This window comes from Syngnathus typhle, linkage group LG5 (genome assembly GCF_033458585.1).
Source record: "Syngnathus typhle isolate RoL2023-S1 ecotype Sweden linkage group LG5, RoL_Styp_1.0, whole genome shotgun sequence".
NCBI lineage: Eukaryota > Metazoa > Chordata > Actinopteri > Syngnathiformes > Syngnathidae > Syngnathus > Syngnathus typhle.
Window position 1 is genome coordinate 9,042,478 of NC_083742.1, and position 22,825 is coordinate 9,065,302.

Consider the following 22,825-nt stretch of genomic DNA (forward strand, 5'->3'; position numbering starts at 1 on the left):
CTCAAATACAATGCATCTTTGACATAAATAGCTGTCACTGACTGATTCCAAAGAGATGGCGACTAGGAACTAATCCGACACGTGCAAAGCAGTGCATCATCTTGCAAGTGTGAGATCACTAGTATTCCTTTCATAAAAATACGTTCATGACAACACTAAACAAGCTGCAGGAACATTTGAAGGGTCTTGAAAACTGCACGACAACTTGTCCAGCTTTAAGTAGTAAGACTATGGCCGAAGACATTGCAACTAAAAGCGATAGAGAAAGGCAGACTCGTATGTTGCAACTAATTCCATAAGACAGGTAGACAACTAGCAAGGCTTATATTCGACAGGGTGGTGCCTCACGTAAGCCAATTGCCATTTCAAACAACCTAGAAAAAGCATTCGATGAATTCGAAGTTTTAGGAAATCAATTATTCCAATGAATAAAAAGTAATGACAAATATCAATACCTAGTTTAATCCTTGTATGCAACTGTACAAAGCGCATTCCCAAGCAGTTGACTCAAAGCCTTAGAGGCAGGGGAGACACGTGGATCAAACATCCAATCAGTCAAGATATTCCGAAGCAGGTGGTTGCCTCACACCCAATCAGGACCCTGAAGGGCCTTAAGCACCACCCAGAGACGTCCAATCAATAGCTGGTAGCCAGAACGTGATTGTCACTGTGTCACATGCCTGTTACTTCAGCCGCCGTCTTGTGGCCCTTCCGGATCACACGATCAGACTGTCTGATCTCTGGAGGGAGAGCCTGGAATGCTCTTCAACACGGGGCCTTCCCATCCGGCGCAAAGACGAAAACAGCTCAATCCCTCCGCTCTTACTTCCAGCTGGCTTGTTACTTGATACGGGGTCAGGTTGACAAGCTCCAAAACACCACATGGTCCTGGTCTCTCCCCATCGCTCTGCTATTCCATAGAGCTTCAGTAATTGCAGCTCTGTTTTTGTGCTGCGTCTCTCTTCAATGGCGGCCGTCTAGTAAGACTTCCACAGGAAAGTGGGACTATGAGGCTGTGCTCACTCACCCTCTCTTTCTCTCTCTCCTCATCTGATCTTTCCTCTATCTCTCTCTCTCTTTCCCCTCCCTCTCTGTCAGCCTATCCCTCCCCCTACCTCACTCTGCCAGCAGGCACCACCGACCAGTGCACACACAAATGCATGAGTACACACGAACTCGAGCCCTCTCGCTCTCTCTCTCTCTCTCCTGTTAATACTTTAACACACAGACACAAACACACACTCAGGCAGTCCAAGTGTAAACAGAGGGTGTAGCGAGGTGGGGGAGGGAAGTAGGGAGGGAGAGAGAGGGAGAGAGAGAGAGAGACAGAGAGAGAGGGGGGTGGAGAGAGAAGCGGGGATAAAGAAGTGGAAAGTAAGCAAAGGGAGAAGATGGGAGGACAAGGAAGGCAACAGAGTTGATGTTGATACCATGAGAAGGCATAAAGGCTTTCACATTTTTTCTGACTGACCTGCTTTTCATCCTGAATGTGACCTCGCCAGTCTATAATAAAACAAGGAGTAAGGAGAGAGGGCAAATGGGGGGAGTGGGGGGTCCCCTCACTTGCCAAATCTTCCACAGCTCTTGCCAACTTGGGCTGGTGCCATCTCCCAAGCCAAAAAGTGGACAGGGAGAGAAAAAATAACCGAGCAACAGTGGAAAAGAAAGATGGTATGTGCTTTTCTACCTGCAGCTCCTATATGTGGGTTCTTCCAGCAAGTGGAGCGAGGGCCTTGAATTTGAACTTACATGAATTCTAGCCAAGAAGTGTGCACATACAAACACACAACTTGGATCGAGATCCAAGAGATACAACCTTTACTAACACACAGGCCCGCACAAAGAGATTGTGCATGTGCATCTAAAAGCAGCCTTAGAACACCTCTTGTCTGTTGGGCAGCAATGAATATGGCTTATTGTTGCAATACTATCCTGAAAGGTAGGGAAATATTCAAATGACCTGTGACATAATTATCTTTTTTTTTTTTTTAGATCTTAAAGGAGAAGACCACATCAATAATTACGATTAATGCTATTTAACACATCCATGTGAAGAAACTGAAAGAGGGAGAGCAGTGAGCACCTTGATGAACTGGAGGGGGTTAAATACATTGGGGATATACTCTTGTCTATTAAGGAGAGGAGGGTGTGTGTGCGTGTGTGCGTGTGTGCGTGTGTGTGTGCGTGCGTGCGTGCGGTGGTGGTGGCGGGTGTCTGTTTGAAAAATGGCAAGACTTTGTCCTTCTTCAGCTCTGGCTGCTGTCGCTGGAGTTCAGTGATTACATAAGCACTCCATAGAAGCCCTGCATCTACCCAACTGCCAGGCTAATCCTCTGGGATGGAGCACCCCACTAATCCCACTGCAGGAGAATGGAACTGAAGACATTAACCGGGATTACTACACAGTCCTGTGTTCAAGCCAAGCAGTGCCAGATATAGACAAAAATAACCCCTTAACAAACAAACACTCTACAAATAAACATCCACATTGCTGGGACCAATGCACGTGTAGCCAAAGAGCAGCAGGGGTCACAGTCGGCACTAGAGCAACAGTACTATGATTAAAAGGAAGGATAGATTTAATTATTCAGGCACACAAAGCCACAGAGCAGAATTTGCAGACCACGCATCTCCCTTATTAATAACATTCTTAGAAAATGCTCAACAACATTTTAATACATGCAACACAGATTACCCATTTTGAAAATTCACTAATAATTAAGTTTAGATTAAAATGGAATATCAGCAATCTTGTCAAAGTGATGATACAGTCCTTTGAGGAATCCCGATCTAACTGAGGAAGTATAAACCACTGCGAGTGAGACGCCTAATGAGTATCATGTACTTCGCACACAATACAATCGCACAGTACAAGTGTGAGGACACCGGGCACAGTATCAGAGACCTCTGGGTAAATCTTCTCTCAAGATGATAAAACAGGCAGGTTAATGACTGATAAGGGACAGACTTTACAGCCATCACGATAAGAAGACAGGCTGCCTTGACCCAGAGAAAGGAAATGGCTAGCAAGAGCAGCAGCCACAGTCCACTTGATATGCACAGACACAGTTTCGAAGCACGTGGCAATCGCTGCCTCACTAACAGGAAGGCACAAGATCATCATTTGTCTGGTGTGCTTTCAAGCCATATGAGGCATCTCTACAATGAACAATAGTGTTACAAACAAAGTCATAGAGGAGGGAAGGGTTTGTTGTGTTTTACCTTTTTTGGCAGTTTCCATCTCTTCTTCAGTCCAGCGAGAACTCTCATTCATTTCTAGATTGGCTGTCTCAGACACACACACAGATAGAAAAAAAAAAATAAGTAAGACGAAGGAAGAGGGGGGGGGGGGGGGGCAGTTGCAAGTGACAAATTCAGTTAGGGAGTGACTGACAAGAGGAAAGCAAAGAGCAAATTAGAGAAGGAAAAAAAAAAAAAGACAATATGTGGGGGAAGGGTATTTTAGCTACTTGCTAAAAAGGCACTGTTGCCTAGGTCACTGGGGACTGTTTGTTTTAGATGGAGGAAGCAGGAAATCGAAGTGGAGAAGTCAGTTAATGATTATAGACAACAACTGGCTTTTCCCTCGCTGCAGAAAGTTATTAGCTGGAGTGACCCTGGCCCTGCCCAACACGTAGAGAAGTTGGCTCTTGTACGTTCTCTACATGGACCTATGAAGGACAAAGCAGCCAGCCAAGCACTGCTCTGAATATTGAGACAACAAAAGAGGGAGTCTATTCAAACTCCCTGCAACTTAAATCACTGGGGAGTTCCGTGTGACAAAAAAGTGAAGGAAAATCAACATGCAGAATATATTGTATTGCGTACACACAAAGGATGATCGATTAAATATGTGTAACCAATAGAATAATTGATGTTGAGTACAGCTAATTGACTGGTTAGGGGAACAGGGTTGGCACTTAAATAACAGAGTGGGAAGAGGACAGAAGGACCAACAGTGCACTCTGGTGGTATGGGACAGGAGCATTATTTGGAGCAATAGTGATTGTCTGAAAATAGTGGGCTAAGTGGTCGTATCCCAAACATCTGGCTGATCTAATAATAGTTTGGGAAGATGATAATTGCCAGAACATTGAATTTAAAAGAAAGAGCTGAATGGAATATTGGACTGCCCCTTCAGTGGAAAATTTTAAACTAAATCCTCATTTAAACCACAGAAGATGCGTTTCTTTCTGCATTTACAAAAACGTATATAATCCAATTCATCTTCTCAGTGGCTCACTATGTTGACATACAGTTAAATACTATATCTTACATGCACAATGAACATAATTACTGTCTATTCCAAATAAATGTTAATTATGTAATGGATAAATATGACACTTTTTATTTTGTTTTCACAATACAGTTGTCAGGAAACAGACTAGCATCGCTCAATGACGAGTTGATTTTTAATTTTGGTCCACGGGGGGACACTTAAACTATGAGACTCTGCTTTGACATCCAAAGGACGTACAGATGAGCTCGCATAACCCCCACAACCTGCTTAAGTGAAGTAAACCACCAAGACTGACCGAGCTCATTGTTGGCAGGCGGTGTGGTGGTCTCCTCCACCTCACTGGTCATCGAGCGAGTGATTCGGCCCTTACGGCGCCCCTGGCTGTTGGCTGTGCGTCGACCCTTGACAGCCACTGCAGGCTCTTTGTCCTCTGCGTCTTCCCCAGAAGTTTCATCTCTGCAATTCAGAAATGGAAAATTTACAAAACAACATTTAAACTCAACTACAAGTCACGTTTCCAAGTTTAGCTCATCTTGCCAATGTACAGTATGGAAAAGTATTTGCCACCGTCTAAAACCCTCACATTTTTTACAGTGTCCCTACTTTACTATATAAGATCGTCAAACAAATGTAAAGATCAGACAAAGACAACTCAAGGAAATTGTAATAGTAATTTGATTTATTAAGTAAAAAAAAAACAATTCAAGGCTGCCTGACCCTTTGCGGAAAAAAATACTTACTCCTCTTCTTAAATCGTTAATTTACTGCGGCTAATTTACATTTTCAGTTCCTTTTCACTGACCACACCTAAATTCTCCAGATTATCTCCAGACCTGTTCAATCACACCGATGTGAAAAGGCTGCAACAGAATGCCATGATCCAAAGATATATAATAAAAATACAGAAACTGACATCTATCAGTTCCTAATTGGTTTCAAAGTCATTCATGAACCTTTAGGACTCCAGCTAATCACATAGTGAGAACTATTATCCACAAACTGAGAAAGAATGGAACAGTGGTGAACCTTCCCAGGAGTAGCAAGCCTCCCAAAATTACAGACACAACTCATTCAGAAGGTCATGAAAGAATCTCGGACAACATTTCAAGAACTGCTGGTCTCCCTCACCTCAGTTAAGGTCCATGACTGCGCAAAAAATGAGAGTTCCAAGGTGAAAACCATGCTGACAACAACAAATATAGAGGCTCATCTCACCTTTGCAAAACACATCTGAATGATTTCCAAGACTTTTAGCAGACCACTCTATAAACGTATGTATCGGTATGCACGTATGTGTCTCCAAAATATCTCCGAAGAAATGTGAGACTCATCATCAGTTATTGTAACCGCTCAGGTGTTACTACTGATGGTTTAGGGCCAATTGCTTTTTCACACAGGGCCTAGTTTGACTAACTTAATGACTGACAAAAATTAAATACATTTTTAAAATAGTAACTGCACACACTGAGTTCCATTAATATTAACGTGAGGTACAGGTGTTTCTGCGAATATAGGAGAGTACAAAAGCAGAAGACTGTTCACAGTGTCTCACTACAGACAGAAAGGAGATTAATGCCTCATCAGCATGACACAACTTCTCAAGAATGTACATTACCTCTACAGTACAAAGTACAAGCTCAGATTAGATAATAGAATGCCTGCCTACACAGATTGCCTGCATTTATCTATTGATTTCCAAGGAGAACAGAAAGAGTTCTATTCCATCTGCTGCTTTGGTATCTGTCGCTATTTGACTATATTGCACAAAGCTATTCACCCACACACACACACACAGATATCATCTGTTTACATTGTCAACAGCAAAACCACAAAACAGAAGAACCCTCTAAATGTGTTTCCAGAGAAAAACAGCTGTTTTATAAATCGACTTCCAACCTGTTGCTGGTGGAAAGTCTGGCTAGAGATGCCACTATAAAGAGCAATAAGTAGGACTTCAGGATGAACTTTCTCTCTAAAACATAAGCAAGGCATGAAAGTAAAGCGACCTGAATGAATAAAAAATTGTGCGTTTTTTTTATAGCGTGATTTCAAAAGGACTTTATACACTGTGATAAAGATGATACGACTGTGGACTAAATGCTCTGTCTGTTGAATAGATACATTGGCTTACTTCATTCCATCCTCCTTGTCTTCAGCTTCTGTTTTGTCCTCCTCCTTCTCTCCTTCCTTGTCTTTCTCCTCCTTTTCTTTGTCTTCCTGACTGTTTCGGTTGACTTGCTGCTGCTGCTGTTGCTGTTGCTGCTGCTGCTGCTGCCCGCCATGCTAGAGATTATGGGAGAGTAACAAGAGGGCATACTGTGAACCCACATGATCTACTTATGGTGGGTGAATCAACATCAGAATTTTCACTTAATGAGACTCAACATCAGCGATGTCATTTAAGCCTCAATGTATAAGTTTGTATTCGGTGAAATGACAAATGGCTCAAGCCTTTCTAGCAAAAGAATGCGACAAGTCACTCCTCATTCATAAATTTCAAAATCATTTCAATTAACATATTTTCTCTGGTTATGCCATTTTAACACGTTTTGTGTCAAAATACTCGAACTGAGCTGCTATTAGAAAACATATAAAGATACTTTAACAGAAATCGCCAAACAGATCAATTTGGTAACACTGTTGTATTTTCTATAACATTCATCCATCTGTACCATTCATCCTCACGAGGGTCGCAGGCGCGCTGGAGCCTATCCCAGCAGGCAGTAGGCAGGGGACAACCTGAACTGGTTGCCAGCCAATCGCAGGGCACACAAAAGCCAGACTACCACTCACAATCACACCTATGGGCAATTTGGCATGCTCAATCGGCCTACCAAGCACGTGTAACCGGAGTTCCAGGAGAAAACCACCGCAGGCACGGGGAGAACATGCAAAGTCAACAGAAAAAGGCCAAACCCACAACCACTGCGCTGTGAGGCGGACGTGCTAACCATTGCGCCACAAAGCTATCTGATTTCACAGAATTTCATGTAACTAAAAAGAATGCCAACAAAGGCAAAACAGGATGTGAAAGTTCAGAAACCACAGAATAACTGTTCAGCTGTATGACTTTTGGTTTTGAAGAAAACACTATCACTTCCTCACCATGCCTGTCTGGGTTTTAGGGTGAGAGTTCAGATGAGCACTGACATTCAGACTGATAACTATTCTTGCACTATTGACATCATTGCTATTTGTGATGCATTTGCCATTGCTGCCGTAGGCCAAAGCAACACCTTCATTTTATGATGATGATCTCAATACAGAATCTTTAACGTGTGAGACAGACTGACAAGAAGAGTGAGAGGCAAGTTATAAAGATTAAGAGCAGGGCTGAGGGATGACTTTGATGAGGGGCCTATTTATTAATTAATATGAATAAACAAACTTTCACTATTATTATTATTACTATCCGCTGAAAGTGGAGTGCAACCACTTTTCTAAATACCTTATGTGTAGCTGGCTCCCTAAATATTTTTTTTAAGTCAATGACGATAATGTCTTGCCATATCTTGGCTATTTGCCCCATTTGTCTAGTGAGACCAGATAAATCAATATCGCTGTGCCAGTGTTATATACCGGTGGTCATTATGGGACACTTTGTACCATCCCCAAATTAAGCACATCGTGTTCTGTTCTTAAATTTTATGTTTCTAAAGAAAACACTGCAATTCCAATATACAAAGTAGAGGAAAGGTTAGCATAAGTCATTCCTGTCTGACTTGTTTCACCAAGAGGTTCTGGCATTTTGCCCAGTGTATGACAACTACAACCTCAGGAACGATAATCATTTTAAAAGTAATATTGTCGTTCGTTGAGATACCATGTGTCCTTTGAGACATAAGATGACATGATTAGAAGTTTTATAGATTGAAAGCTGACAATACCTGGCTTCTTCCTCGCCGCCTGTAGTTTCTTCGCACGATGTTCTTATAGTTCTCATTCTTTTTGGTCAGATAATAAAAGAGCACACATTCTGCCACCGTCTGAAAAATGAAAGAAATGTGATTTGCCTGGGAAACGTGATTTCCTGAGAAGATCAGATTTCTCAAGTGAACACAAAACGCATACCTTTCTTTCGAGAAAAGATGCGATGAGACCAAAGTTTTTAGGGTGTTGGATGAATCTGTGGAAGATGAAAATAAAAAATATACGCCCTGAAGAATCGATATTTTAAACATCACTTGCATAAAGTACTGAGCTCTAAAACCTCTTATTTTAATATTAGAAAAGAAGAGGGATTTGTTTCAGTAAAAGAGTACATTGTGTATTCAATAGTTAATTGGTGTATTGTTTAGTTGATGCTGTCAGTAATAATCACATTTATTGTACAGCTTTATGAAGATAAATTCAACCTGCATGTTAGAACATTTTCAAGTTTGTATCACAAATTACTCTTCTTTCTTTTGTTCCGGATAAGAAGACATAGAAATCATAACATTTTGTGTGACATGTTCTGAACTGGACATTCAGTCAGCGCTCCTGTGTGGCTGTGCTTCAAATGTCCTCCCTCATTTGTAAAAGAAAAAAAAAACGGGGAAGATTCACTTCCTTTCCTACAACTTCCAGACCCCTTTAACGTCCACATTTAGTATAATCTTGTTCACTTAACATTGAACTAATGCTGGATACCAATATATCATGACAATGTGTAAATGCTAATGTGGGCCTCAGGTCTTACAGTGGTCATATCTGGAAGTTTTTGGTTTGAAGTTACTAAAATCAATCTTTGCCCCTGATGTGATGTTTGGCAGTTTTTCAATGAACAGTCAGTCAATGAACGTGTGAATGAGCCACAATGCAATAATGTCAAGCATTTCACATAAACACACCCCGTTTAGCACCCTTACTATATACTGAAGAGTTGACCTTACTTCTCTCTGAAAGTGTCCTTCTCTTGCTCACTCCACATGTTCATGACCTGGCGGTCCTTGTACACCTTCATGGGGTCATCCATCAATCCATTCATGTTGATGAACTTGATGCGTTGCTGCTCAGCATCAAACAGCATCGGAGGGATGACTGCCAGCTGTCGCATTTGCTTTTCAGTGTTCTAATGTTCGCAGGTGCCACACAAAAGACACACACGCACACACACATTAATCAACATCCATGAATGAGACAGACTATTTTCAAAAAGGAAGGGACCTAAGACGGTGCTCATTGTTGTCATGAACCGGAAGTAACATTACAGCGGGTTTTAAGCACTAGAGGTCAGGCGGCAGGGGAGGAAGTTAAGCTTCCTCAGCAATTTTAACTACTGGTGACATTTTCCACATGAAATGTGAACTTTACACACATTTCCCTCTGACTATTATCTCAGGAAATGAAAATGCATCAGGGGATGTTTAACGGTACTATATTTGCAGTGCAAATGGCAATAAGATACTTGTGTAAAGGAGCAGCGGAGCAAAGATTTCTGATTTGCAATATGGGAATTAGTCGATATTGGTGTTATGAGATCAGTGTGATGATGCCTTGTGGGGGGGAAAAACGGTCTCTATGTCAGTTCATTACGGTCCTGATGTACAAGGTGCCTGTCAGGTGAAGACAGTGGGGCAAAATATCATGGGTCTTACCTTTGATCAAGTAAATCCTAATCTAGGGATTGTTGAAGGCATTCAAACAATTCTGATTGATGAACTGACTAAAATCCTTTCTTCAGGAGGAAATTATAGTCTACAAAATACTTACTTTCACAATTAATTCCCAACTATGAAACCTTACTCGTCATTTCCCACCAGCCTTCATTGTAGGTATTAATGATTTACAAATTACTTTTATTTTCCCATTCAAAATGGCTTAAATGGAACATCATGTTTCATTTAGTTATGATGGTATTATTATTATCATAACTATTGTCTTTCATCACTGTACTGCACTTTTTTTTCATCTACGGTTGTTGCGGAGTTTAGTTTTAACTCAATTATAAATTTGAATTAGGAAACGTATGAAATGTTTTCAAAAGCTCAAATGAACAAAAGGTTTTTCCGGCTAAGGTTTAAAGTCACGTCAAGAAAATCATCATTACCTTTCACTGATAACGTGACAGGAGCTAGTCACTCGAGCCGTAATCACTGTACAAAATACCCAGTCATGAGCTAGTCACTCTGCCATAATCAAAGTAAAAATTCCCAGTCAATGCAAGTCTTAAAGCGTGACAAATAGTCTTCATTGTGGCATGTCTGTAATTTTGCTGTGAAACCTATGATTAACTTCATAACTCCACCTTACTTTTTATTATCAATGTTCCTCGAGCTCCACATTCTCCTCTCGAAACACATTTACGAGACTTCACTGAGCTGTCTATGACGACAAAACATATTTGTTGAACTCGGGTATCCTAATTCGTGCTATGTTGTGTGAATATGTGTGACAATAAAATCCCTTGAATCATTGAGGAGACTGACTGAGCACCATGCAATATGGGATGAAGAATGTTCCCCTCACACTTTTAACATGACTCTGTTGGCAATGTTCTGTGCGGCCAAATCGTTATAATATTTCATTCTTTATTCGTAATTTTCTGTCTTTTAAGGCAATCCAACTGTGTGGTGTCCTAGCACCCACTATTGACGGAACGTGAATGATTCCTTGATTATTACAAAGTGAAAAAATTGTAAGACAAGGGACAGAGAATCTTTGACAGAAAAGATTACCTCATGTTCTGATATTCCGTCAATGATCTCGGAGACCTCATGCTCACTGCGAGCTGCAGAAGAGCTCAATCCGCCGCCTCGCTGCCCAACACGGCTAATAAAACAAAATATGGTAGAACAAACCATATTTCACTATTTGAGTTTTTACAGTATCTATTGCACATGACATCGAGTCAGTTGAAGTCACTGGGATTGAAACCGTGTAGCTCACCTCTGAATTCGTTCCTGCATCTCCCTCTGTTTCCGAATCTCGGGGAACTGTTTCTCGTAGTATTCCCGTACCTTGCTCTCCTTGGCTCGGCGCCGAGGATTGTTTTCAATGCGCTCCACCTTTTTCTCCCAGGCTTCCATCAGTTGATCATAACGCTGGCAGAATTTCTGCTCCTTTTTTCACACAAAAAGGCAGGCATTCTAATTTACTATGCTGATTCTAATGTAACTTGGACTTTGCTGTGTAGATTTTGCGATGCACACCAGACACATATCGGCGAACCAGACACAAGCAGGAAGCAAGGAAATTATATATGATATTAGCGTGAAAGGAACCATAACCCTTTGGATCGAAAGTCCTAACCGATCAGCCACTGACGCTCTAATGATGAATCAGGGTAAAAAATATTGAATTTTCTACACTTACCCATTGCTTACGAGCATGATTTCTTCTCTTGAAGTATAAGATGAGTTTTTTTCTCATTGCTTGGTTTCTAAGAAGGTTGAAAGAGAATAAAGTGGTATTAGGAAAATAGTGGTAAAGAAAACAAATGATGCTTTTTTTTTTTTTATTTTAATACATTTGTCACTTGTTGTACTAGGTTCATCTTGTTTTTTTCTTTTTCAATTACTTCTCTGGTTCTTCTATATCAAACAAATTTGTTTTAGGTTCATTTACCTGACATGTTTCGGCGGAATCTTCCGCCTTCATCAGATGAAGGCGGAAGATTCCGCCGAAACATGTCAGGTAAATGAACCTAAAACAAATTTGTTTGATATAGAAGAACCAGAGAAGCATTTGTCACTTGGTTTCCCACGACATTTATATATTCTAGATTGCCGTATACAGCATAAAAAACATCCACAAACAACTGATGCTTTAAGAATGGGCAGGACAGCATGGGGGACAAACAAATACACCTGTCTTTCGGCTCCTCAAACAAAGGTCAGGGCCAGTAATCTCCTTAGGCAGGCGCTCAGTTTGTCTCTTTCCTTGCTGCAAGACAGCATTTTATTCTTGACACTTAATCTGTCAGTTGTAAGGTCACACTCCCCGCTGATTGATGTAATCTTATTCTACATTAGTCAATTTAACCGAGCAATGGTATTACAGGCTAGGAAAGAAGACTACAAAGTGAGTTACTATATACACACACCACAGAGAATGGACACAGAATAGAGCTGAGGTAAAGATTTTTTTTATTTTTATCAAATATGTACTTTTCAAGATGTTAACCTCCCATCGCCGATGTACATTCATTTCCTAATGGTGGCGAGTATGTGCAACCGGAGGCGTTTTATTCTTGAGCCTAGCTCACATCAAGGGTCTGTGATCTTTTTTTGAAATATTTTTCTTGCGTTTAGTCCATTTTAATTTCAGCAAATAAAATATTGAATTTAGAGACCATCAAATGTTTCAAACAATGTTGTCTTTTTAAAACAATTTATAGGATACGTAAACTAAATAGTGATGAATGAATTCAAGATTCAAGAGTTTTTTTATGATGTGGCAATAGCCATCATTTTTACATTGGGCTCTTCTTATCTTGTTTCAGAAAAGAAATTCATTCCAAACCGGAGTAGCCTATCGGGCGCACTATGAAAATTCCTGTTGGGCTTCCAGGGACCGCTACTGAGTTGCGAGGATTAAATATTCTTAGAACGCCTTGATATACGAATTTGTTTACAGTACAGTGTCTAAATTTGATTGTCTAAAGACAAAATTTAGAATTGATTCGAATGCAAATTTGAAACGAAGTTGTCGTTAAAAAGTGAATTGGATTCTTACGGTCATTATCAATCAAAATAATTACTTTCACACCGTAGCAAACAACCAACACGAAGTCATTATTTCTCATACCACCCGCAGTTAGCTTTCATGAAATGAAATCCAGACATACTGAGAACCTTTTTTGACACATTCATAATAAAAGCAGGAGCAAAGTTTTAAGCGTGTATGCATATAACTCGTGATTTGCATGACAAGAGATCAAGTGTGCAACATTTAAAAAAAATCTGATTATGATATTGTTATTATAACTTATATTTATTATCATTTCGGCATAGCAAGTTGTGCAGGCTGACTTACATTTTGATGTTCTCATGGTACTGCTTGGTATCAGAAGGCTGATTGTACAGTGGCTGAAAGAAAAACAACAGCTTCACAATATGCTCAGTTCAACCATCAGCATGGAAGCAGCAGATTACACCAAGATCGATCTGTTGCGTCATCACATAGATCATCATAGATGTGTGACTAACCTTTCTTTAAATAGCAAGAAGGGACACTGCTCTAATTAATGGAAGTAACCTAGTTAATATGCTATTTCTTCCCAGAGAGAAAAATTCACCAACTGTGCAAGACAGGTGAAGATGGATGATGCAATATGTAGGAATAATGGATTCTGGTAGAAATAAAGTACAATACTTAAATAGGATATTCTATTTTTGAAATATGCGTAGAAAAGATTTCCATTGCTTAATGAAGCTTGTGTAGTGCACTTGGAGAGCTCCTTCACAACCATTCAACCGCTTGCGCCCTGATTGGTAGGAATCATGCAATTCGAATACATTTTCCCATGTCACTTATTTAAAAATAAAAAATATACATATAATAATATGGAAACAATATGACAGATATAACTCACCAGTTCTACCCTAGGTCCAAGTCCCTCCAATATTCTGTGTGCCTCTTCTGCCTTTTTCTGGTAAGAGAACACAAACAGAAGTACTAGATTAGCCGGCAGCCTGCACCTCAGTCATAACCATGACAACACAGTGAGCACGCTCACTTGAACACCTCGACACCACTGGAGCCGGCTGGGTGGGTGACTGGATGCAACGATGGAGCGATGGATGAAGTACATTGACTATTAGAGCTTTTAGCGCAAGCTGGGCCATAGTTCCGCCTTACCCTATCACTACTCTTGACATAGAAGAAAAAAGTCTCACTTTCCCTGAGATTAAAGGGAGGTAGCAAGGGGCAGAAGAGATCGTGGGAGTCAAGCAAAAGCAGCAGGCGGAGTGAGAGGGTCTGTTTTAAAAGGGCTTTGTTGTTGTCATGGAGACCTCTGATAAATGATAGAAATAAAAAGATATATCCGAAACCAGATGTGCATGCACATTAACTCCTCATGGAGACCACGAAAGGTTAATTGGCAATGCCGGGAAAAAGGCGAAAAGGTTAACGCTCACTTCTCCTGCTTTGTTGTGTGGAAAAACAACTGGTTCTGCAGTATTAATTGCATACATCACACTAAGGCATCAAATTATCTGACTGGCATACTAGGTACCTGAGTATTGAAAACGGGGTCTTAATTACTCCAATTGTTTATGATACTACATATTGTATACAACCGTGGTTAGAAGTTTCATACATGGTCATGTATTTATTTAAAAATGAATTTTGTGGCTTCAATTTATTTTTTTGACCTGTTTAATTTCCTCTGTCCACTCATTTAACATCAATGACCTTTGACAAAAATTGGGTGCACATATTTTAATTGATTCAGAATTATCTGAAAATTATCAAAGTAAAACTTATAGGGATCCTTGTGTACACGGAAGCCTTGACTAGTTTTGGGGGAGAAAAAACCCATTAAATATAAAAGCTGTATACTGTTTTCACCGTTGGAAAAATACTGTTAAAACCCCAAAATTCATCTGAAATTCATGGCCACATTGACTGCAACACTGACTTGCATCCCTTTTTATAAATGCACTGATTGGCCGCAATTTCATAACTGCCTGCAAATGGAAAAAGACCTTTTAAAAAACCTCCCCTTAAAACAATGTTAGTTTTGATTGACACTGAAATAAAAAAAATGCTCAACATAAACTGTGATAACACACAACAAAATAATTTAAAAAATGCTAAAAATAAATTCTGATGACACACAACAAAATATACAGAAATGTACTTGGAAAACAAAACTTCTTTTCAGACATTCCTAATGTACTACCACCTACTGCAATTGAGGCATTGTCACGATATACGGTACTAATCTAAAGTCATTTTCACTACCTCTAGCAAGTTTTTTTAATGGAGGTATACTGTTCTTATTAATCTGTCATAATCTGAAAAAACTCATCAAAAGGCTTATGTGTGTGACCATCGTGTGCGTTTCCAATTTCGACATGGACGAAGTGTTGAAGCAACATGGTCATTCGAGGTGCTTTTGCAATGTAGGAGAATATTTATGAAAGATTTTAAAGGTCACTTAAAATATAATAAAAATGTTGTAAAGTCACATTCAGTGCCGGGGGCATAACAGTGGCCAACATTATGTTGAAGCAAAGACGATTCTGTTCTTGGGGTTCCAAAAGTTACACTTATAGTTTTAACGTCTTGGGTAAAGATGTTTTAAATTAGTATTCAACATCATAGTTGACGATATATTTTAAACCATAACCTAACAAAACATTATCCCAGGCTCTGTTTAGAACAAGATTTAGAGAAAATCAACCTTTTTATGTGCATGTCAAATATATAGATTAGAGGTAAGGTGCAGCCACTAGGTGGACTTGTGAGCACGGAGAATCACAAGAAACTGCTGCATATGATTATTTCATATTCTTGCTGCCAACTGAGTTAAATGGAGAGACTTAATATCATGTAACAAGACATTGGATTTTGTATGCACACCCACATGCTTGTGCATGCATACAAACAAATGCATATACACATACTCTCTCACTTTTGGGGTTAAATAATGGGGGTGTTTTATTCCACTGACCCTGTTCTCATCGTAGATGATCTGTACCAAGCTGCGGTGCTTGGCCTCACTGGGTGGAGGGGAAATAGGCCGCTCAGGCTCGTGAGGTTTGGCAGCCTCCTCCTCCAGCTGTTGCTGTAACAAAACGGAAAAAAAAGTATAACACTTAACAAGGAAAACTTGACAAAAACATAAAACCTGTAATCTTTCAAAGGATTCAAAATTCACTTGTGTCTTTTACATCAACATCACTACCTGACCTAATAACGCCTGACAATGATGTCTCCAGGGTACTTTTCATCAAATACCATCATTTCTTGAAAGTAACACATTAAAATATTATCTACCGTTTTTTTCCATGTATAGTGCGCCCCCATGTATAGTACGCACCCCTAACAATGGCATGCTGATGCTGGAAAAAAGCTTGTACCCATGTATAATACGCACCCAATTTTTATGAATTTTTTTTTAATTTTTTTTTTTTTTTTTTTTTTTTTTTTAAGTCCCAAAGATCGTCACACACGCAGGGAGGCAATGGGTCCCATTTTTAAAGTCTTTGGTATGGTCTTAACTAGGCTGGATGTCATTTTTTTTGTTGGGGTTGATTTCTCCGACTGCCCCTAAACGCACCACCGCGCTCCGTGCGCACACGGCGGCTCTGTATGGGAGAGACGTTGAAGAGGAATAAAAACACCCTTGGAAACCAAAACTTGCCCCTCGTCGTGACTCGGAGCCGCAACAAATGTTTCGGATTTGTGTAGGGTACATTGTGGCAGACGGCAAACTAGCAGGTGATCGAGCGAGCGTCTGATACAAGAGCATTGCGGTCGTATGGAGCGTGTTTGAAATGAACAGCAGAGACGAAAGGAACAAGGCAAAGTGTTGTGAAATAAAATATTACCTGTAATACGCATTTTGTTATTTGCTGATTGAAACTGCTAATTAAACTGTGAATTGAAACTAATAGGTGGAGAACTGAACTCTCGCTCTTTATATAGCTGACGTGTCTTGCGCAACCGTTCTGCGCATCTGTAATGGCGGCCTCCGTATGACGTCCGGTCCGCGATGGAGATTAAAAAACAAACAATATTTGAAAATAACACACCATCGAGGATTGCACGCACCATCGCATCAAACGATGTGTCGTCAATTATGAATTTTACTAAGTGTGTTGGGCAGGATGGCTGAATGCGATGCGCGATTGACAACAAACAAGAAGAAAGGTGAGTTTTATTTCGGGGGAGATTTGTCATGTCTCGTCCCCAGTTTTGCTATGTGTCTAGGTTGCCATAGTTTCTGTTCGTGTCACCCCGCTCTTCCTGTGTCACCTCAATCGATGTAAAGTGTTTTGTATTTAAGTCCTGTCTGCCCCTCGCTCACCGTTGGATCATTGCATGTGTTACTGTCATTCTGTTCCTGTCTTTGGTAATGTCACCCTGTCTTTTTGTTCCACGACTTTGTCGGTCAGTCCTGTTGTTGGTTTTGTTGTACCATGACTTTATTTAAAAAAAAAAAAAAAATTAAAAAAAAAAAAAATTTTTTTTTTTTTCTTTGTACCCATGTATAATACGCACCCCAGATTTTAGGACAATAAATTAGTAAAATATTGCGCACTATACACGGAAAAAAACGGTACTCCCCCCACCTCAAAAAGATGATTTTCTTTTGTAACTGTGTATTATGCGCTCCCCCAATTAGCTGGTATCCTTATATAGAGTCATAGTTGTCAACATGTTTCATGTGTGAGGACGACCAAGAAAACCAAAAGGCTAAAGATACCAGTGAATTGTGACAAGGCTTTTAGGACAATGTTATATATTAATAAAATATATTATGAAATAGGATGACTTAAAATTCACTTATCCACAGCTCTTAAGACTTGACTAACAACCTATTAAAATGGAAAGTTAACCACGATTGAGTATAAAATCAAATGACACATGATCACAAAGGTGGGCACAATGAGCGAAAAAAAGATATGCACAGGATCCTATGCAAAGGATCTAATGCACAAATACAGGGGTGTCAAACTATTTTTTTTCGCGGGCCGCATTGTAGTCATAGCTTCTTTCGGAGGGCCATTATGACTGTCAACCCAAATAAATATATGAGCCCTTCTTTTTATTTAGAGTAAAAGCTACAAAACAAACTGACAAATAACTCCTTTTCAAATCAGAAGCGTAAAAACTGGTCAAATGTTTAAAAAAAAAAGAGATTAAAAGTGAAGACAATTTGCAATTCTAGTAATGACACACAAATTTGATGCACAATTTGCGGGTTGCATAAAATGATGTGGCGGGCCGTATCTGGCCCCCGGGCCTTGCGTTTGACACTGTGCACTAATACGTTGGCATGCTTAAGCCGACCATACTGTTTTCTCTACTAAACATGGCAGGCAGCCAAAAGGAAGAAGTAATGGAAGGGATGTGAGTGCTTTCGCAGTCCCAAAACCGCTCCCATAATCCAGCTCCTCCCCTGGGGAAAATGTTATTTATAGCTCTCTATGTATTTTTAACCTACTCCTCTCCTAAATAAAAAGTGAAGTCGAAAGCCGAAAGGAATGCAGTTGCCTGGAGGACTGTGTGGCACCATCTGCATGAACTGGCAACAGAACTTGACAACAGAAATAACACCTGTACAGTACTACTACCATGCCAAATAAAAGTTCACACCGCAGCTCAATTAAGATTTTTCTTTGACGTCACGCTTTGTGCATATGCAAGTGTGTCACGTCATGGACCCATTTCATTCGCGTAACAAATTCGTAGTCAAATTCCCAAGTTTGTCAAACTGTGGTGATTTGAAGACAGGGATCATACATGCTTCATATGTTCATAAATAATTTTAGAGTTGTTAAGATCGATTTTCAGCACTGTGTCGTGCTGTATATTTTCGTGCATTCCATTTTACAACAGAACAATTTATCACGTCACATGCGAGCATGCAAACAAGGAAGAGAAGTGAGTGAGCCTGATGACTCAGCGCAAAGGTGTTGTGCCCCTAAGCAAATTAAGGGTTCATTAAACTCCTCATGCCTCAGAAAAGCAATAATTATGCAGTTATAAATAATTTATAGACTTCTCTTTTGCAACCAGTCTTGAATTATGCTTTTAGCACAATGCAGGTAGAAGAACGCTATTAAAGCAAAAGTCTATTTCCATAAATGTGCAAACCTGTTTTTTGCGAAGCTTGCAGATCTGCTGTTCTACCATAGTGATCTCCCTGTCGACCCGGTCCATGTTCTGGATAAGTTCTTCCTTGGAAAAACGGGCTGGCACCAGATCCAAATCAGGGTCCATGTGTACAGGGCTCACAGGGGAGATTGGCTCAAGCTTCCCCATGGCATTTCCACGATCCTATAAAAAGGAATAAGGTTACTTGTGAATAGGTATGAAAGAAAAGTGTTTTCGTACACGGGGGCTGCAGTCCAGGATGATGATACTACTTACCGTCAAATGAGCATTATTTTCTCCTTTGCTTATTTCCCAGCAGGGCAATCTCCATCAAATATTTTTATAATTGATTATGATATCAATCTGTCAATCTATTATCATAATTGGAGCTGTACGTATTGCAAAACCATTTGTACAAATGATTTTTGTTTAGCAAGACTTTATTATGATTTAGAATTGGTATTGTTAATAAAGTGAAAAACCCTAACCCATGACAGATGTTTCATCAACCTTTTTAAACTGATTGAGGTTCAGTCACTGTTTTCCAGAGTAAAAGCACACATTTGCTTATTTTGGTTAAACACAAACGATAATCACTTTGCTTTCGTGAATAACAATAGATATCAAAGAATAATTATTTGCACAAATAGGATTTGTACAATTTGAGGTTACACCATAGCTCTAAACAATTGTCAATTAAATTCATAATTGATTACTTGCCAACTCATCAATTCATTTTGATATTTCTATTTCCCTGCATGACAAATTATGTCTTATGATGCATGAAAACATTTCACAGAACCTTTAGTCTTCATAGTGCATTGCCCTTCCCCCCTTTTTTGCTTTACACTTGTGCTGCTGCACTTCCCCCTCTTGTCCACCATCCTTTGGTGCACTTCAAGAAGTGATTGTATTTGACAGGTCTTACATAATGACTTTAACACCGTGCAGTGTTCCGAGAGCAATTACTGGCAACTCTAAATAATACAGAAAACACTTTGACCATACTTGCTGGTACGTGTGATTCAAGTTCAGGGTCTCTGGGTAACTGAAACTGGTGTCAGAAAGACAACAAAATTAGCAGTTGTAAAGTGCACTGGCACAAAATGTAGATCACTACCAAAATAGTCTTCTGAATATGTGAAGAAGCCACTTCAAGACCAAATTTGGCTGAATAACTGTGACTAGACACAGAATGTTTTGGTAAAAAAAAACACACAAAAAAACCACAAATAAAATCAATACAAATAAAAAATAGTGGACCGTTCCTTGGGGCAACTTAGCAATGTATTTTAACTGCCAGTCTCGTAAAGATGGTTGATTGATTAAATTTGATTTAATTGATTTCAATGGTCAATAGCACCAATAAAAATTGAATTTTATTGAGTTAATTAAACAGCATACTGCAATTTGACCTTGATATTTGTTGCCTGGAGAACAACGCTGCGCTGAGGGACCCTGTTTTTTTTTCCTTAACTTTTGTTTACGACGCTCTCTTACACCTTCAAAGAGTGACTCCACGACAAAAAACAGTGCCGGCCGGCAATTAAAAACAAGCCTTTTGGAATTGTTGAAAAGGAGAAACGCGAAGAGAAAATGTGACTAGCTCACTGAAACGAGGGAAAAGAGCAGCTAGGGATTCCGCCTCCTCCTACTTTCAAAAATTACATTTATCGTGATGGTGAGTTATACATTTTGGTGCGTTACATATTTTTTGTCAAAAAAAGTTGAGAGCCATTCAAATCTACATTACAATAGATACAGATCTATTTTGGTGTTGGCATCCAATGAGTCATAAGCACAGTATTTGGGTTATATTCCTTGTAATGAATTTATTTCATACAGAATACGACTCAAACTAAGTGGAACCGGAGGGGTCATCGTCCAAACCACACGCATTTTGAATGTGCTTTATATCTTTTTTACGGATTTCAATGACAATATCCGGAAAAACAAAATTTTCCATGATTTACAGGCAGCCTGTGCTGTGAATGAAGCGTGGCTCTTTGGTCAAACGTCTCATTATGAGAATAACCTTGTGCATTAAGTCCAGGCCCTTACAAAAGGAATCACACACAAAGACGGAATATGGTCCTTGTTAAATATTTTGTAGCCGCTGATTCTTGTAACAAATTGAGAAGTAATCAAGTTAATTTGATAGTTTAGTTTACAAAGTGTCAAAATTGTTATTGTAATTTGCAGCTGCTACTGACCTTGGCAAAATCCTCAGGTCCTCCGACAGGCAACTGAGGACGATGGGATGAGGGTCTTATCAGAGAATCTGGTCCCATCTCCAAACGAGGCCGTTTGATCTCTCTGAACTCCATCTCTGAATGACTGCTCGGCTCCGGCAAGTAGATGTGCTCATAGCGGATATGCTGCTCTTGTCCTCTGCAACAACAAAATTGTGTAAAATAAAAATGAAAATCTCTGTAAGCATAAAGTAAACCCAGCTATTCCAGCGAAACAGTGAAAGTCCCAACATAATTGATGGACCAGCTTAAATCATTTGCTTTTTTGACTTAGACTTAGACAGACTTTATCGTCATTTTGTAAGCACTTGGTGCACACAAAAGGAAATTTCGTCGCATACGGTTCTCACCAAAGGAAAGGAACGCCGAGAGCCGTAGCAGCCGACTGGGGCGCCGCCATCTTAATCTCAATAGTACAAGAGACACACGGATGGCATGAGCGCAACTCAATAACTCTCATAAGGCTGCCACATAACGGCGCCACAAAGAAAGTCAGGAAGTGCTCAAGATAAAAGCCATCAAAGCAAATCAAAGCTAAAAAGACAAAGGAAAAAAAGTAACAGCGGCCAACCAGCACCCCCAATACAAGAGAACACCCCAAAACACACAAAATAGCCTCCACGGGGTCCATCGACAGGCGTAAGGGCAGTCCAATTCAACGGCGCCCAATGGACCGTGGTCGTGAATCGGTGAAAACATCACGAAGCAGGCAAACGTGTGAGCAGCGTCCTGGGCACCCAGCCGGGGCACGTGCAGATGGTCACCACGGGGCTAGCATGGCGAAAGCCATTGGTCCCGACGAGCACGAGGAAGCGGACTCCCCACAGGGGTTGCGGCTGCAAGGCGAGGGACCCGGTCATCACTGGCCGGATAAGCAGGAAGCCGTCGTAGAGTTACGCCGTCCCAACCGATGATCCCGGTCCCGGGAAGTCCGAGTCCCTTGTTTCCCAAGTCCATCTCCATGGTGACACCCAATGACCTCGTGGACAGCCAGCAAACAATTTGAGGTGTTCTGGCCAGTGTGAATCCACCATCCAGAGCTGGTTCTTGGTTGTGCACCGAGTTGTTGTTGTTTTAAATACACTTCCATGGGAACACTACGAGGACCTCACAACCATTTCTGGGCTTTCTAAATAAATTTTACTTGATCTTTTTTTACTTGACTAGTCAAGTAAAATGTATTCAGTAAACTCAGAATCTCTAAGGAAAGTATAGACTGGCAAATTGACCAGCTCAGTGGACTAGTGGTTAGAGTGTCCGCCCTGAGACTGGAAGGTTGTGGGTTCAAACCCCGGCCGTGTCATACCAAAGACTGTAAAAAAGGGACCTATTGCCTCCCTGCTTGGCACTCAGCATTAAGGGTTGGAATTGGGGGTTAGAAGGAGTGGAGCTCTTTACAAGCCCTAAGCTTCGTCTCCCTCCTTGCACAGTTATTGATGCAATAATATGTGCTAAACAATAAACTAACTAACTAACTAACTAACTGACATAAAAAAACAATACAAAACTGCCATAGACCAACCAAATCTGTCTTGGAATGCATGAAAATTTCAGTGTTAGTGGTTACTCCAAAAGA

The 22,825-nt window shown here is 40.2% G+C and overlaps 1 protein-coding gene across 5 annotated transcripts in view; it reads right to left on the reverse strand.

Moving 5' to 3' along the window:
* The window catches only part of ncor2 (nuclear receptor corepressor 2), a 59,395-nt gene that overhangs the window by 20,454 nt on the left and 16,116 nt on the right, over window positions 1–22,825 (reverse strand). For all 5 annotated transcript variants that reach the window (XM_061279813.1, XM_061279812.1, XM_061279809.1 and 2 more), the window contains 14 exons: window positions 21,211–21,388; window positions 18,998–19,180; window positions 15,846–15,959; window positions 13,758–13,814; window positions 13,199–13,251; window positions 11,537–11,603; window positions 11,111–11,283; window positions 10,900–10,993; window positions 9,115–9,293; window positions 8,312–8,366; window positions 8,128–8,226; window positions 6,372–6,523; window positions 4,536–4,696; window positions 3,223–3,285 (listed from right to left, as the gene is read on the reverse strand). In XM_061279813.1, the coding sequence (XP_061135797.1) occupies window positions 3,223–3,285; window positions 4,536–4,696; window positions 6,372–6,523; window positions 8,128–8,226; window positions 8,312–8,366; window positions 9,115–9,293; window positions 10,900–10,993; window positions 11,111–11,283; window positions 11,537–11,603; window positions 13,199–13,251; window positions 13,758–13,814; window positions 15,846–15,959; window positions 18,998–19,180; window positions 21,211–21,388 (1,628 nt within the window). The remainder of the gene's footprint in view (window positions 1–3,222; window positions 3,286–4,535; window positions 4,697–6,371; window positions 6,524–8,127; window positions 8,227–8,311; window positions 8,367–9,114; window positions 9,294–10,899; window positions 10,994–11,110; window positions 11,284–11,536; window positions 11,604–13,198; window positions 13,252–13,757; window positions 13,815–15,845; window positions 15,960–18,997; window positions 19,181–21,210; window positions 21,389–22,825) is intronic.